General features: G+C 57.2%; 1 protein-coding gene across 6 annotated transcripts; it reads right to left on the bottom strand.

The window, feature by feature from the left end:
* Nucleotides 1-625: 625 nt before the first annotated feature.
* Nucleotides 626-12,642, bottom strand: SEPTIN4 (septin-4). 6 transcript variants are annotated; one of them, XR_011468066.1, is made up of 12 exons: nt 8,364-9,592; nt 7,258-7,551; nt 6,779-6,872; nt 6,016-6,102; nt 5,422-5,545; nt 2,347-2,481; nt 2,116-2,233; nt 1,924-2,025; nt 1,628-1,724; nt 1,263-1,534; nt 1,113-1,159; nt 626-848 (listed from the first exon to the last, which is right to left on the bottom strand). XR_011468066.1 is itself a non-coding variant. In XM_070390600.1 (12 exons), the coding sequence occupies exons 1-12, from the start codon at nt 12,419-12,421 to the stop codon at nt 789-791; spliced, it is 1,377 nt and encodes a 458-aa protein (XP_070246701.1). In that variant the 5' UTR covers nt 12,422-12,642; the 3' UTR covers nt 626-788. The 6 variants fall into 6 exon arrangements, 5 of the variants coding, with proteins under 5 accessions (XP_070246701.1, XP_005900710.1, XP_014335230.1 ...); XM_070390600.1 differs by lacking the exon at nt 8,364-9,592 and adding an exon at nt 12,419-12,642 and having other exon boundaries at nt 1,113-1,212; nt 1,372-1,534; XM_005900648.2 differs by lacking the exon at nt 8,364-9,592 and adding an exon at nt 9,620-9,843 and having other exon boundaries at nt 1,113-1,212; nt 1,372-1,534.
* Between the last annotated feature and the right edge of the window lie 1,839 nt (nt 12,643-14,481).

Raw genomic sequence — 14,481 nt, 5'->3', positions numbered from 1 at the left:
GCTTTTACTCCATATTTAGTAAATCCCAGGAGAACTGGAACCATACCTCTGTTCACTGTTAACTCCCAAGGTTTAAAATAGAGTCTGCAATCTAGCAGATGCTTAATAAATTATTTGTTAAATGAATACTGAATTCTTACAGGACGACGATTGTACTTTTTCCATTCCCAGCACTTACTATAGTGTTTGGTGATTACAGGGGTTTCAACATGTGTTCAGTGCTCTATCACAGGCTTCCTAGAGTGCAGAGTTTAATTCTGCATATCCTTTCCCCAAAACAGAGGAAATATGAAGTTGGGAGGCTGCATGCAATTAATACCATGTTTTCTTGAGAGCGGATATCAATTCTAAAACGTCTGTGGGATTCTCAGTACTATATGTGGGAAAGATGATGGGCTCCAGATAACAGAGGCAGGACAGATACCGTCAGGAAGATAGACTGGCCAGGCTGGATTCTAGGCAGGGACTGAACTCTTGGCATGGGAGGGGAAAGTTTTTCCTGTTCTCCTGCCCCTACTAAAAGCCAGAAACCAGCACCCTCCTCCAGCAACCTTTCAAAACTGGGTCCTAAGATCTTGGTTTCCATGAGATGGGAAAGATACAGACAGTGACACCGGAAGCCACCTACAGATTTGTTAAACTTTATTTCCTCTGAGTCTCTGGGGAGGCAGCAGGGATGTAAGGCGAAGTGGCAGTAGCTGCAGGGGCCTGAGCAGAGCTGGTGCTGGGAGGGGCCGACATAGGCAGGACGAAGAGGCGGCGTTTAAATATTCAGGGCTGAAAGTCAGCTAATGGGTCTCCTTCATCTGTCTCTGGATTTTGTGCAGCATCTCCTGCATCCGCCGCAGCTGGAACAGGCATACGCATCAAAGTGGGGCCTCTCAGAGTCCTACAGATTTAGGGAAATGCCCCCCTCTAATCCCTTCAGTCAGGCCCTTGGTAGCCCTGGGGTGTGATGGGGTCCTTGGGTAGAACCACTAATCCACCAATCCAGGGTCCAGATATGTACCAGGTTCAGGGATATTCCTATTCCCAAACCAAGAGAGACAGGTTTATGATTAAACAGGGGTCCTCTCAGGCCGGCAACCCCTACCACCCCATACTACCCTCACCTCCTCATCTTTCTCTCGGATCAGCCTCTCAGTTTCTGGATCTGTCCCTGGTGGGACGGCAGGAAGGGGAAAGTCGGTACCACTCTCTAGAGTCAGTTTGCTGAAGGGAAGGGGGAAAGGAGGTTGGTAAGGGTAGGGGAACCCCAGTACCTGCTTGGACTGAGCCCAGAGTCTGCGGAACAAAGGAAGGGCTTGGTCTCATCCGAGGTGGCGCTTGGGACCCCACCCCTGCCAGCTCCATCCTGGCCTTTGGCCATACTTGCGATTCCGTTCTTTCACCACCAGGCGGGTCATGCTCTGGATGCACTGTGCCCGGTAGTTCTCATAATGTGTCTCCCGCGTCACGTCCTTCAGGTCCTGCATGTGAGTACGCACCAGCATTGTCCTCAGCTTCACAAAGTCGCAGTGCCCTGGGTTTTCCACTGCACAGCAAGGCTAGGGGTCAGCCAGGGGCATGGATAGAGGAGACCCATGGAGGGCAAGGAGATACCCTGGTCACAAGCTCAGAGCTTTACCTTCCACGATGCCCCAGGGGTAGAGCCGGCCCCGAACTCGACGCCCTCTGGCCTCTACCACAGTGTTGCTGCCAATGACAGCAAATGGGATGCTTTCCTGGAAGAAGTTAGGGGTGTTTCTCAACACCCCCATTCTCACCTGTTCCTTTGTGCCTGCGTCTTCATCTTCCTCTGCTTTGTTCTAGGAAACCAGGGTCCTCTTCCACCCCAAGAGCCCCTCCCCGTTGCATAGAATTCTACTCCCTCTTCCGCCCAGAAGAAACAAGCTGGGAAAGGGATCCCTGGGGTGGCCCCACCTTTAGGGCCAGGTCCTGTGATTTGAAGTCCTCATCCTCATCAGAGTCACAGTCTGGGAACTGGTAGACCTTGATTCCAAAGTGCTCAATCTCCTCCCGGATCTGGCAAACACACGAGGGGCCCATGGTTCTGGGGGGACTCCAACCTTTCCAGAAGCCCACCTGCTCCCCTCCCCCACCAGCTGCCCTCACTTTGCGTTTCTTGCGCTCCACTTCAGGAGGTGTCAGTGTGTCCGCCTTGGCCAAGATAGGCACGATGTTGACCCGCTGATGCAGGGCCTTCATAAATTCAACATCCAATGGCCGGAGCCTGGGGAACAGGAACCTGTGACCACCTGCTAGTGGCAGCCCTGCCCTGGGTAGTCCTGGCCTGTCCCCTTGGCAGCGCCTGGTGGGGCCAGGAGCACCAGGCTCAGACCGTACCCATGGCCGAAGGGCGAGATGAAGTACAGGCAGCAGTGCACCCTGTTGTCTTGAATGTTCTTGCGGTTCAGGCCACTTTCATCTCGGAAATACTGCTCAAACTGCTGGTCGATGTATTCGGCCACAGGCTTCCAGCTGGGGCAGGGAACACAAGCAGAGAAACTGTGCAAGTGAGGACTGCCTAGTGAGCTCTGGGGCTACAAGGAGTCCATGCCCTGGGCAGTCTTTGCAAGACTTTGCTCTTCGCCGACTTGCTTTACCGCATCTTCAGGGAGGTACCTGGGTGGGTCATGGTACATCTCAAACATCCTGATAGAAAATCAGACTAGGCACATGGGCAGAGGTCATTAAACCCTTAGTTTGATGAGAAGAAGAGAGCCCAGGTGACCAAACAAAGCAGTAAGACTAGCAAGATGCGGTGAAAACCAACTGGAGGCCAGGGCAGCCCTAAGTCACGTTCACAGTTCAGCCTCAGGGCCTTTATTTGAGTGGGTCCAGCCTCTCCTGCACCTCTCCAAGCCCACTCCGTCCTTCAAAGCCATGTCCAAGAACCATCTCTTCCACAAAGGTTCCTGTGACTATACCAATGCACACTGCTCTCCTTTCCCTTCACCACACATGAAGGTCATATACATTTATGGTATATATCATCCATATGTATATTCAACATATATATTCAAGAACCTCAGTTTTCAAGTCTTTTGCTCTGCTGTTCCTGAGTTTTGTCTTCACTGATAGATGCCCTGATAGGTGGACATTGTAAGTATCATTATTCTCATCTTATACATGAAGAAGTCAAATCCAGAGCAGCTGAGACTTAATGCAGATCATTTTAGCCAGCAAATTCTCTACCCATCCAAGTGCCTGGGCTCTGACTCCTAGTTCAGTGTGTTTGCCACTGCACTGCCTGACCCATTTACTAACCTAAGTTTTTGCCTGATTGACACACATGCCAGAGACCTGCCCCCTCTCCTCTCCCACTGCCACTAGACTGTAAGCTTCCCAGTGACAAGGATTATTCATACTTGCTCTGTATCCCTTAAAATGTCCAGCATGGGCTAGACACCTAATCTGTGCTCAGTAAATTCTTGCCGCTGACTAAATGGGCACATGTGCGGATACACTGTAAACTGGGAGGGGCCGGGCGAGGGGAATTATTACTACAGTATGGAATGTCAGAGGAAGTAAGTAGACCGATTGAAGGAGGAAGCGCTAATTGCTAAAGCGGGAAACAGGCGTTGGTTGGGGCTAGAATTTCAAGGCAAGCCCAGTTGGCTGAGACATATTCCTGGATTAGGAAGGGTGATGACATGGAGGCCACCTCAGTCCAGCAGGAGTATTTACGGGGACCATGCACTACGTACTAGCCCAGCGCTATGGCAAGAATGTACGAAGTGGCCCTCCCCTCAAGGCTTCGATCAAGAAGCTGAAGGTGAACTAGCGTGCTGAGCCAAGGTCTCATGTTGTAATGATAAAGCATGTGAGGCGGGTTCAGAGCACAGAAGGATCTGTAAGATTCCGATCAGTCTGGGAGGTAACCATCCAGGGCCAGCTTCCTGGGCGTGTGACCTGTGCAGTCACATGTGGGCCCTGAGCTCAGAGGGGCCACACCTGGTTCACTCTCTGCTGTGGCCATCTTGAAATTCTTTATCATTTTGAACAAGGGACCCCACACTTTTCTTTTGCACTAATCCTGCAATTATCGTCTTTAAATTCATGAGTGTTGTGTACCCAGCCTTTAACAGTTTTTAATGCACATTTACATGCATCTTTCTGGGATGATTTTTAGATCAACTGGTAAAGCCAGCATTTTTCAACTAAAGAAATGGAAATGCAGTCATTTGCTCAAGATCACGCAGTTACTTAATGCTGAATCAGGATCTGAGTTCTCAGTCCAGGAGTCTCAGCGCCACCCTACCTAATGTTCTTAACAAAGGCACCACCACCTTTTCCCCTGTTTCTATCCCCATTCTCCTCTCATCTACTCCCTTAGGTCAGACCACTAGCTAAGCATCTTTCTAGTTCTTGAAAAAAAAAAATGTCAGGGATGACTGGGGAGGTGGGCAGGTGTTGTTGTTTAGTCACTAAGTCGTGTTCGACTGTTTTGAGACCCCATAGACTTAGCCCCACCCTACTCCAGTGCTTTTGCCTGGAGAGTCCCATGGACGGAGGAGCCTGGTAGGCTGCAGTCCATGGGATCGCTAGAATCAGACATGACTGAGCGACTTTACTTTCACTTTTCACTTTCCTGCATTGGAGAAGGAAATGGCAACCCACTCCAGTGTTCTTGCCTGGAGAATCCCAGGGACGGGGGAGCCTGGTGGGCTCCATGGGGTCGTGTAGAGTCGGACACGACTGAAGCGACTTAGCAGCAGCAGCAGCAGACCTAGCCTGCCAGGCTCCTCTGTCCATGGGATTTCCCAGGCAGGAATACTGGAGTGGGTTGCCATTTCCTTCTCCAGGGGATCTTCCCCACCCAGGGATCGAACCCGCATCTCCTGAACTGGCAGGCAGATTCTTTACCACTGAGACACCAGGGAAGCTTGACGGAGGGGTGGGGAGTGGCGAGTAGCCACTTTTCTTTTGGCAGGTAGCCCAGAGGGTGCTTGGAGTTTAAACGCAGTTCCACCCACACTTTCCTTTGCCTCTTCTTTCTCACCTTCCCCCACCCCTCCAGGCACTCTCACCCCTTTAATAACTTGCTTGTAGCACCTAAAACGTTGCTGGTGAAAGGAGCAGATGGAGGGAAGGGGGCCGTTATTGAGCACCTGCTCTATGTCAGGTCCTCTGCTACATGTTTTCACATGTTTGCTTCTTGAGGCTCCTCCCTCCAAAGAGGGGGTGCCCTCACCCCTATTCTAGAACTGTAGGTCAGAGTCAAAGGAACACTAGAAGTCATCTATCCCAAGGCTGTCCCTCTCACCTGACAGAGGAGACAGCTGTCCAGTAAGGGGCAGGGGCACGCTCGAGGGCACACAGCCCTGCTTCCTGACATCAGGGATATGTCTGCACCTCTGTGTGCGAGCGTAGGGAATGGGCGGGCTGGGGGCAGGCTCTGTGCTTGGTCAGACCTACCACTCTGTGTTGTTGACGGCGTCCCCAAAACCTGGTGTGTCCACAATGGTAAGCCGCAGCTTCACGCCCTTCTCTTCTATGTCCACAGCGTGCTTAGTGATCTCCACCGTCTGCATGATACGCTCTGGAGAAGGGGGAAACTGAGGCCAGGGCTGGGGCAAGGACCTGCCCACTGGGAGGACATGGCCCATCCCAACCAGCCCTGCTGCCCAGGCTACCTCACCCACCCTGCCCCTTCCCCGCCCCCTGGGGCTGCCTGGGGCCTGTCTGTTCTCTGGGAACCAGCGAAGAGCACATTTCCCAACACAGGAAATGCCGGTGGCTGTTGGCTCCGGCCCCAGCCTCTTCTCTGCTCCGGCCTCTTTTCTCGGATTCCTGGAATCCTTTGGGGGGTCAGAGAGGATTCTGGCCCCTGCCCTGCTTCAGCACCCAAGTCTTTAGGGAGCTTGCTGGTGGGCTGCCAGGCTGGACAGCCCTCCGGAGAGATGTGGCAGGCTCTCTAGGAAGCCGAAGCTTCCTGTATCCCCCAGACCCCAAGTGAGCTCCATTTCCCAGGTCAGCTCTGCCCGCCTGTCCTCACGCTCCTTCCCTCACCTTCTGCACTGAGGAGCTTCCGGTCCCGGTACAGATCCGTGAGGAAGAGGCTGTTGACCAGCGTGGACTTCCCCAGGCCCGACTCTCCTGACAGGGGAGACAGGACAGAGGCACCAAGTCACAGCGGTCATCAAGAGGCCACCCCACTGGGCCGAGTGTGTGGAGGAGCTTCTTGCTTATCTCATTGGGAAGAGACTAACCCAAACACAGCAGAGCTGGAAGCAAGCAGAGATGAGAGCTCATCCAGCCAGTGAGGCCCAGAGAGGATAAGGGATTCCCCAGGGTCACACAGTAAAAGGCAAATGTTAGGAACCTGAGGGTTAAGGGTTCTCTGGACCTTGTCAATGACCCCTCCCCCACAACACATAGGATACGGACTTTGGATAGGATATGGATTTTGGGCCACCTACAGCTTCTGGCTCTTCTGCAAAAAGGCACAGCCACTTACTGCTTTCTCCTGCCCTGGCCATACCCCAGTGGCTCAGACAGTAAAGAAGCCGCCTGCAATGCAGGAGACCTGGGTTCCACCCCTGGGTCGGGAAGATCCGGGTTCCACCCCTGGAGAAGGAAATTGCAACCCATTCCAATGTTCTTGCCCGGAGAATCCCATGGACAGAGAAGCCTGGCGAGCTACAGTCCATGGGTTCACAAAGAGTCGGACACGACTGAGCAACTAACACCCATATACCCCCCCCAACACACACACACAGACCATCCCCACCTGAAACGCCTCTTGCCCAGCTCTGCCCGGCCCCTGCTCTACCTGCCACCATAAGGGTAAAGTCAAAGCCTTTCTTCACAGACTTCCGGTGGACCTGATTGGGGAGGGTCGCAAAGCCCACGTACTCCTTGTCATCCTAGGGGACAACAAGAAAGCAGAGTGCATTAGAGCAGAGGCAGAAGGACCCCAGGACCCAATGCCAGCCTTCTCCCCGCCTCTTGGGTCTTTGCCCAGCCTTCCAGGATCACTGCCACACTCCTCTGAGGCCCCAGGTGGGGCCACCAGCTGGGCTCCTGTCCCTGCTGACACTGTCGGGTTCCAATGCATGGGGGGCGCAGGGGTGACCCCACAGAGCTGGGGCCAACACAGGACAGAGCACGTCTCCAGCCACATGTGGGTGCACACGCGCGCGCGCGCACACACACACACACACACAGACACACACTTCTGGGGCTCCCTCAGCTCCCTCCCCAGGTCCTCCTGCATCAGCCCACGGCACAGACGGGGGCTGGAGGCTCTACCTCGGAGGAGTCATAGGGATCGAGCTTGCCCCACGGGCTGCGGGGCCGGGCTGAGGGGCTGAGGGGGGCTGAGGCAGAGAAGTACTGCTGGCTGTCAGAGGGCTGGGGCCACGAGGGGGGTTTGAACTCCAGGTCATCCTGGCAGAGGTCTGAAGCCTGGGGCCTCGGCTCCTGGATTTGGGGCCTGGGCACCAAGGTCTTGGCCTCTGGTGGGTGGTAGGTCTCGCTTCCTGGGAAATCCGTCACGAACTTGTTCAGTTCTGCGTCATCCGAGTCCTCCAGAAAGCGCTTGATCTGAGGGGCAGGGGCGGGGGTGGGGTAGGCGGGTCGGTGGCAGGAAGGGAAGAAGGAAGGAGCAAGATAGGAGAAGGCGAGAGGGAGAGAGGAAAGCACGTGTGGTTAGAAGGGAAAGGAGCTGCACAGGCGGCCAAGCCAGAGGAAGCGCTCGCCACCCTCCCCTGTTTACAGGCCTCCCGGCCCGAGGGTCCCGACAGCAGGAGAGACCCCAGGGAGCAGCGGCAGCCCCCGGCGCCCCAGCAGCCGCTCTGGGGACCCAGCAGCTCCGGTCTCCATGCTCCCTCGCAGCAGGGTGCTGGTCGAGGCTGCCCCTCCATGCCAGGGCCAGGGACTGCCCTAGAGGCCAGGAAGCCAGGCCGAATGAGCGGAGCAGACAGAGGCATTAGAGTGGAGAGGAGAACGTGGCTCAGGACGGAAGGAGAGTGCAGACCGTCAGGACGGGTAGCGGCGGGAGGCGGGAGGGAGCCAGGGCGGGGAGAAGGGAGCCTCCAGCTCCGGGCAACTTAGGAGCCAGCAGGGGGCTCCTCACCTCCCGCTGCTGCAGCTCTGAGCTCCGGGACTGGGAGCCGACTCTCCCGGAGGTGTTCACTCCCGGAGCGCAGAGCAGCTGACCTGAGACCCCTGACTCCAGACCCTGAGCCTGGGCTCCAGGGGCGAAGGGGAAACGTGCCAGGGATGCTCGTGAGGAACCGGGTGAGGGAGGGTGGGAGGACACTGCAGACAGCCCCCAGCCACGAGGGTTGTAGAGGCGGAGGCACCCCCGGCTGCCCCCTGCCCCCTGCCCCGAGCTAGGCTTCAGCCGGAAGTACCGGAGGGGGTCTGGCCTCGACGGTGAAGCACACGGCGGGTGGGCAGACGGTGGCTGGCTCCTCTGCGGAGACCTGTTCCCCCACCATCTCCAGCTGGGAAGACAGGCCACGTCCCCCTTACTCTGACCCTCAGTTCTAGACCCTGAAGCTTCCTCTCTCCTTTGGGGGCCGGCCCCCTTCGTGGAGTGCCTGGCGGTGCTGGGCTCAGCTCTGCCTTACAATACCCACGTGCCACCCCCAGACAATGGACAAGGGCCGGCTTCACAGGCTGACTCACCCCCTGGGAATCAGCCAAGCTAGTGGGGGCTACCCCAGACCACTGTGGAGTCCCAGTCAGGGGAGATAGGACAGCCACCGTCTTCAGCAGGTTCCCGGCTACAGCGGGAAGAACGGAGGGATGCAGTCCTACGCACTGCCAGCTTTCTGCAGAGGGAAGGGACTAGAAGGGGGCTAGAGGGGAAAGCCGCCTAAGAGCTACTTCTGGGCTATAGCCTCTCAAGTGCCCCTGCCAGCTTAGAGCCACAGTCTCCAGGGCTTGCCTGGACAGGAAACTGCCCGTTTAGCCTGAAACTGGAACCAGCGTGTGGGGGCCAAATGGACAGAAGAGACTGTCCTGAGGCAGGCCTGACCCAACTGGCTTTTTCTCACCCACAATATCTTTGGGGGCCAGTGGGGTGACCATTCACTCCGGTTTATGTTTGCTGTCATAGCAGAATTGCCCCTTTCCACTCTTAAAAGGGTCCCAGTTCAGACGATTAATTATACAGCGATGGGGAAGGGATGTGGGTGGGGGGCGGGCGGAGTGTGTGTGACAGGTCTTGTTTTCTGGCAGCCCAGGAGTCTGGGGAATTTGGGGAAATCCTGTCCCTCTGCACAACCCTACAGGAACCCAGAAGTCTGTCTGGGGGGCAGACTGAGGGTGGGAGAGAGGGGACTGTCTCCTCCTGGTTCCACCAGGAGCACTGAGCAGAGGGGCAGCAGGGAGGGGAGGAAGGAAGGCCCTGACGGGGACCCCCAGCCTCCTGCAAACCTTCCAGGAGAGCCGCCAGCACCACTCTCCCTCCAGCGAGCATGGGAGGGACCCACCGGAGCTCCAACCAAGGGGTCAGGACGCCAGGGGGCCTCGTCGGCCCCCAGCTCTGCCACGGACCCAATCCTTCTGCCACAGACCCAAACCTTCTCTGCCTTTGAGCTCCGATCCAGCCAACGCAAGGGGGAAGACGAGGCAGGTCCACCCTTTCCCGGAGCAGCCTTACCCCAGCTTCAGCCCTCTCCTCAGGGACAGACCCGCCTTGCCGTCCCAGGGAACGGTCCATGTCCCACGCTTCAGACTCCCTGTCAGCAAGCTCTAGGTCTAATTTTATCTGCCAGGCAGAGTTCCTCACGCACAGAAACGCCTGGTCTTGATGCTTTTGTAACCCGGCGTCCTGACTTGCTCCTCTCCCTTTCTCTCTGACCACCCTGTCTCTGTCAGGGGCCAAAAAAGCCTGTGGAATGTCCTTCCCCACCCCCTCCCTCCTCCCTTCCCTTGGCTCCCACCCTCCAAGGACAGCTCAGCTGCAGCGGGACCGCTGCTTTCCTCTGCAGTCCCATCCTCCTCTGATTGGCTCCCCATGAGGCCTGCCCGCTGCCTGCCCTGGTGGGCACAGCACCAGCTTCCCAAGTCCGTCTGCAGGCTCCTGATCCACTTGGCTTCTCTTGTTAACCCCCAAGGACACCAAGGCCTGTCGGGGGGTTGAGCCCTGTCCCCAAAGTGACCTGGTCCAGGAGACATCATCCCGAAAGGATTCTGACCTCTCTTTTTCACCTTAACTTCAAGCAGTGCTGAAGTAGGGTGGGGTGTCTTAAGCCCCCTGCGTGTAGGTTCTCATGGGAATGGACCCACTTTTCTTCCCAGTGTCGCTGTGGGTTCCTCCCAGCAGAGAACTGCACTACCTTCAGAAATTGCCTTCAGAGATTTCCCTGCGGAGGGCCCCAGGCGCAGCGGGGCCTTTGCCACTCAGACGCCTTCCATCCTGGGATACCTGCCCTCTCAACTCAGCCAAATCCTTCCATCCCCCCCCCCGTCAGTCTCAGGGAGTCAGCTGCTAACGCTTGGTCTCTGTGGGGCATGACCTCAGGTGGAGGAGAGGCTGGCATCCCACAGGCTTCCAAGTTACCTATCAGGTGGGAGACGCATAGAGAGGGACCTGGCTGGGAGTGCACGCGTGGAGCACCTGATTGGCAGACAGCAGGCCAGTGTTTCTGGTTTGGCTAGAAACACCTTTTGTGATTCTGAACAGTGTCTTAATTTCAGGGCCTTAATGTCCAAATGTGAGTGGCCCTTCCCTGTCCCAGGAAGGCTGACACCCAGATGACAGGTACACCTCAAGCTGCTTTGAACCTGGGGAGAGAAGGGACAGCTCAGGTCACAGGATGGTTTTTAACGTGAGCCGGTCATTCTTTCTGTATGCCAATTAAGCCCTCCTGGGAGGCTCCCAGGCTGGGGAGCTCTCCCCACTGATCTCCCAAGCACCTGGGTCCCTCATCTCCTTTCACAAAGAGACCCTCACAGACAAGTTTGGCTTGTCACAAACACGTCAGCCTAAAGACCAGGCTGGCTTGAGGCCAGGGGCCTGAGGCCGAGGACTCTGGTCGTGATAGGGTGTCTTTAATTACAGAGGAACAGGCCAATTACAACTCAGCCAAGTTGAAGCCCCAAGACCTCATTTGAACTGAACTTAATGTGTGGCAGAAAAAGCCTCCCTTGGCCCCTGCCCTAGGGACACTTGGCACTACGAACAATCAGAGCTCCCCTCGGCTCCCACCCTGGTACCATAAGTTGTCTGTCCCCACGTGGGGAGAAGGATGCAGGCAGGGATAAAGGCAGGCACCACTTGGCCTCTCCCAGGAACCCCCCTTGGGGAAGGTCACAATGTCACCCAGACTTCCTGGCCAAGACTTGGGCCTCGGCCTGGACACAGCTTGACAGAGGAGAGACCAAAAGGTTGGCCTGTCTAGACCTGGAAGCTCCTGATTCCACAGGGCCCGGAAGCTCCTTTCTGGAGGCTGCCCACAGCCAACATCCTGCCCCACAGGCTGGCGACAGACCTCCTGCTGCTGTAAACAGCCCATGCCTCCCACGCAGAGGGCAAAGGCGAGGGGGCTTCCAGACCGGGAGCAGAAGCTGGCACAGGGCCTGAAGGCCCTGACACCCAGCACAGTGTATTTGTGGCAGGCTCTGGCCTTGAGGGCAGGACAAGAGCTGGCATCCTCAGTCAAACCTCAACACTTCCTACCTGGGGGGTCTCCAGAGAGTCGGGCTGGGGTTACTGCTTCTCCGCCCATCGCAGGCAGGTGGCAGGAATGAGTTCCCTCCACCCCTCATCACTGCAGAGGGACCTGGTTTGGGGGGGTGGGGGGGGGCCAGGTAGGATGCTGCAGGAGGAAGATTCCCTAGGGTCCTTATCTCAGGGTCAGAGGGACGTAGGGTGCTGGCTGGGCCGCCCTCTCTCAGAGGTCCCTGGGCAGAGGGTGGTGTGGGAAGGGCCTAGGAGCGGCCCCTTCCCAGGCGGTGGGGAGGAGGGCCCAAGCGTCTCACCAGCCCTCTCGGGGAGGCAGGCAGTGTTTGTGAGCCTCCTGTGTATTTTCCAAAGGAAGTTGCTGCTGGTCCCTGAGCCCTGGCTAGGTGGGGGTGAGAAAGGGTCACCCAGGTAACAGCTGACCCAGGCAAGGGCGGGGACCCTCAACTCTGCCCCTGCCGGACTCGCTCGCCCCAGCCCACCTGCGCGTCTCGACCGGCGCCCTCTCCCCACCCTTCACGGACCCATCCCTTCGCCCAAGAACCGGGCAGCACCCCGGGGCCGGGGCCCACTCCGTGTCTGCTCGGATCAGGAGGAGAAACTTGGGAGCAGCGACGCAGTGCCGTCCGCCACCCGAGCCTGCCGGTGCCCGCGGCGGGCGACAGCGCCTCCAGCCCCGTGCAGCCGGGGCTGCAGCGCCGCGGGTCTCAGCGAAGCCGCCCGGGAGCGGCGGGCCCTGTGCGCCCAGCCCTGCCCCGCGCCCGCCCGCCTTACCATGGCTGCAGCCCGGGCCTGGCCGGCTCCGCCTGGACAGCGCCCGAGCGACCCGCGGCCGGAGCTGCGCGCCGACCTCGCCGCACCGCCAGCCCCCTCCCGCCGCCCCGAGAGCGGACCGGCTGGGGGCGGGGCCCGCAGCGGGGGCGGGGCGGGGCGGCCCCGGGGCGGGGCCTGCACCTTTGCTGCGCGCGGGCTCGCGCTGGCTGAGCCGGGGGACTCTGGCCTGCGGGTGGGCCTTGCAGCTCGCGACCCCCGGAGTCAGGATGCGGAGAGGCGATCAGACAGAGCTTCGCTGGTCATCTGGCTCTCCCTGAGCCCCTCAAGAGTGGCCTGCCCAGGCGGCGCAGCACCGCGGGGGCTTGAGCCGGTCCCCAAAGAAAAAGGAAGGGCCCACCTGGCACCCCCTAGAGAAGCCTTTGGAAGGACAGGGGAGTTTGCCCCGTGGGTTAGAGAGAAACAGTTATCCCGGAGAGTCCACAAGGTTTGTGGGAATTGAACCCAGCTGCTGTCCAAGTTACTGATCGTCCATACCCTCTGTATACCTCCTAAGGTGGACGTCAGAGAGTCCCCACCTCCAGCCAAGCTGTGAAGGAGAGGCAGGAGGTTCCCTTCGTGCAGGACCCTAGATTAAAGATTAAAGAGGATTTGCTGCATAAACTATCCTGGGATCATCTGCTGGAAGAGTGGAAGGGAGAGGCCGAGTGGCCTTTCTGGGCAGTGAAGCCTTGCCTGGGGCTGTGGAAGGTGCAGGGGGCCTCAGGAGAGGCCAGGCTGGGCAAGCAGGTGAGATGCTGTGGAGACAGATGCTCCAGCAGCTTTAGAGGCATTAGAGGCTCAGGAGGGTGAGCAGCAGCTCGCAGAAAGTAGACGCTTGGGGCGGGGAGTTGGTGGGGATTTCCTCAGCTAATACGGGTCTGAGCTGGTTAGGCTTCTGTAGAAGTTTCCAGAAGCATGCCCCTCTGTGACATCTAAGAGTCCTCCTCCAGGACAGACTGGGAGGCCCCAATACACTTTGGACAAAACTAAGGCCACACATGGTCTCCTCTATTGGTAGGAGTGCCAGAGGCCAGCCTACACTCTGGGTCTGATTCACGGCCTGGTGATCTTCGTTGAGATCCGTCAAACGCAGCAAGAGAGAGGGATCTGTCAAACTCAGCTGGGTACCCGGATGAGATCAGATTCAGAAAACATGGGGCTGCCATTAAATATCTGGCAGTGGTGGGAGGGAGGAAAGAAGGGGTGTCATTCCTTAAAGAAGTCAGGGCATTCAGGAGCCAGCAAGTCAAAGAGAAAACTTTCTATCTGGGTAACCTCACTTCACCTCTCTAGGCTCAGTTCCCATACCTCAAAATGAGGGAATTAAACTAAGCTAGAGACCAGCAGATTGGCTCCAATGAGAGGCAACCTCTGAAAATATAGGAGGTTCCTGGAAAAGGTCCAGGGCAGATCAGGAGATATGAAGCTCTACTCAGGAAAACAAATACATAAAGGAGTTCCTTTCGAGAGAAACCAGTGTCTGTTGGAAGTCTGCAGAAACGGCAGCACTTGCTGCCGTTGGACCCAAATGTCAAATTCGAGCTGCACAAAGCCCCTCTGTTGGGATCTAGCTGCAGCCACTAGTTACCATGTCTGCACTCCTCATAGGAAACCTCTCCAGTATTTCAGCCCTCGAGGCCTGGGCTGGGGGTGCTGGGCCCAAGGGAGAAAGCCTACATCAAGGAGGACAGGCCCCATCACAGAGCCTTGTTTTTCACAATCATAATGTGCCTCCTCCCCGCCACCCCGGTTCTGGCTGCTGTCCAAGCATGGACACAGACACATCTCAGCTAGCAGCTCACCCTCTGCTGCAGCTGGAACCCCAGGCTTTGCTCTGGCACTGGCTGCCCAGACCCCAAAGAGCCCTGTTTCATGAGACATGTTGGTGCCCACTTGCTTGGAAGGCAGCGAAGCCCCAAGAGAGACTGGGAACCATGAAACTCATCTCTAAGCCAAGAATCTTGGGGTCTTGATGGCCATAGGCCCAGCATGAGGCATGGGCTGGGCAAAAATAAAAGCCTAAG

The sequence above is a fragment of the Bos mutus genome, chromosome 19, assembly GCF_027580195.1.
Source record: "Bos mutus isolate GX-2022 chromosome 19, NWIPB_WYAK_1.1, whole genome shotgun sequence".
Lineage (NCBI taxonomy): Eukaryota > Metazoa > Chordata > Mammalia > Artiodactyla > Bovidae > Bos > Bos mutus.
This window is presented reverse-complemented; position numbering and strand designations above follow the sequence as displayed.

Bases quoted from the DNA above. Each gene is read 5' to 3' on its own strand.
- SEPTIN4 (XM_014479744.2), bottom strand. From the start codon at position 8,450: ATGGTGGGGGAACAGGTCTCCGCAGAGGAGCCAGCCACCGTCTGCCCA. The intron at 7,552-8,363 runs GTACTTCCGGCT...CCTGCCCCTCAG, and splicing joins TCGAGGCCAGACCCCCTCCG to ATCAAGCGCTTTCTGGAGGA. The intron at 2,482-5,421 runs GTAGGTCTGACC...TCCCTGCCCCAG, and splicing joins GCCGTCAACAACACAGAGTG to CTGGAAGCCTGTGGCCGAAT.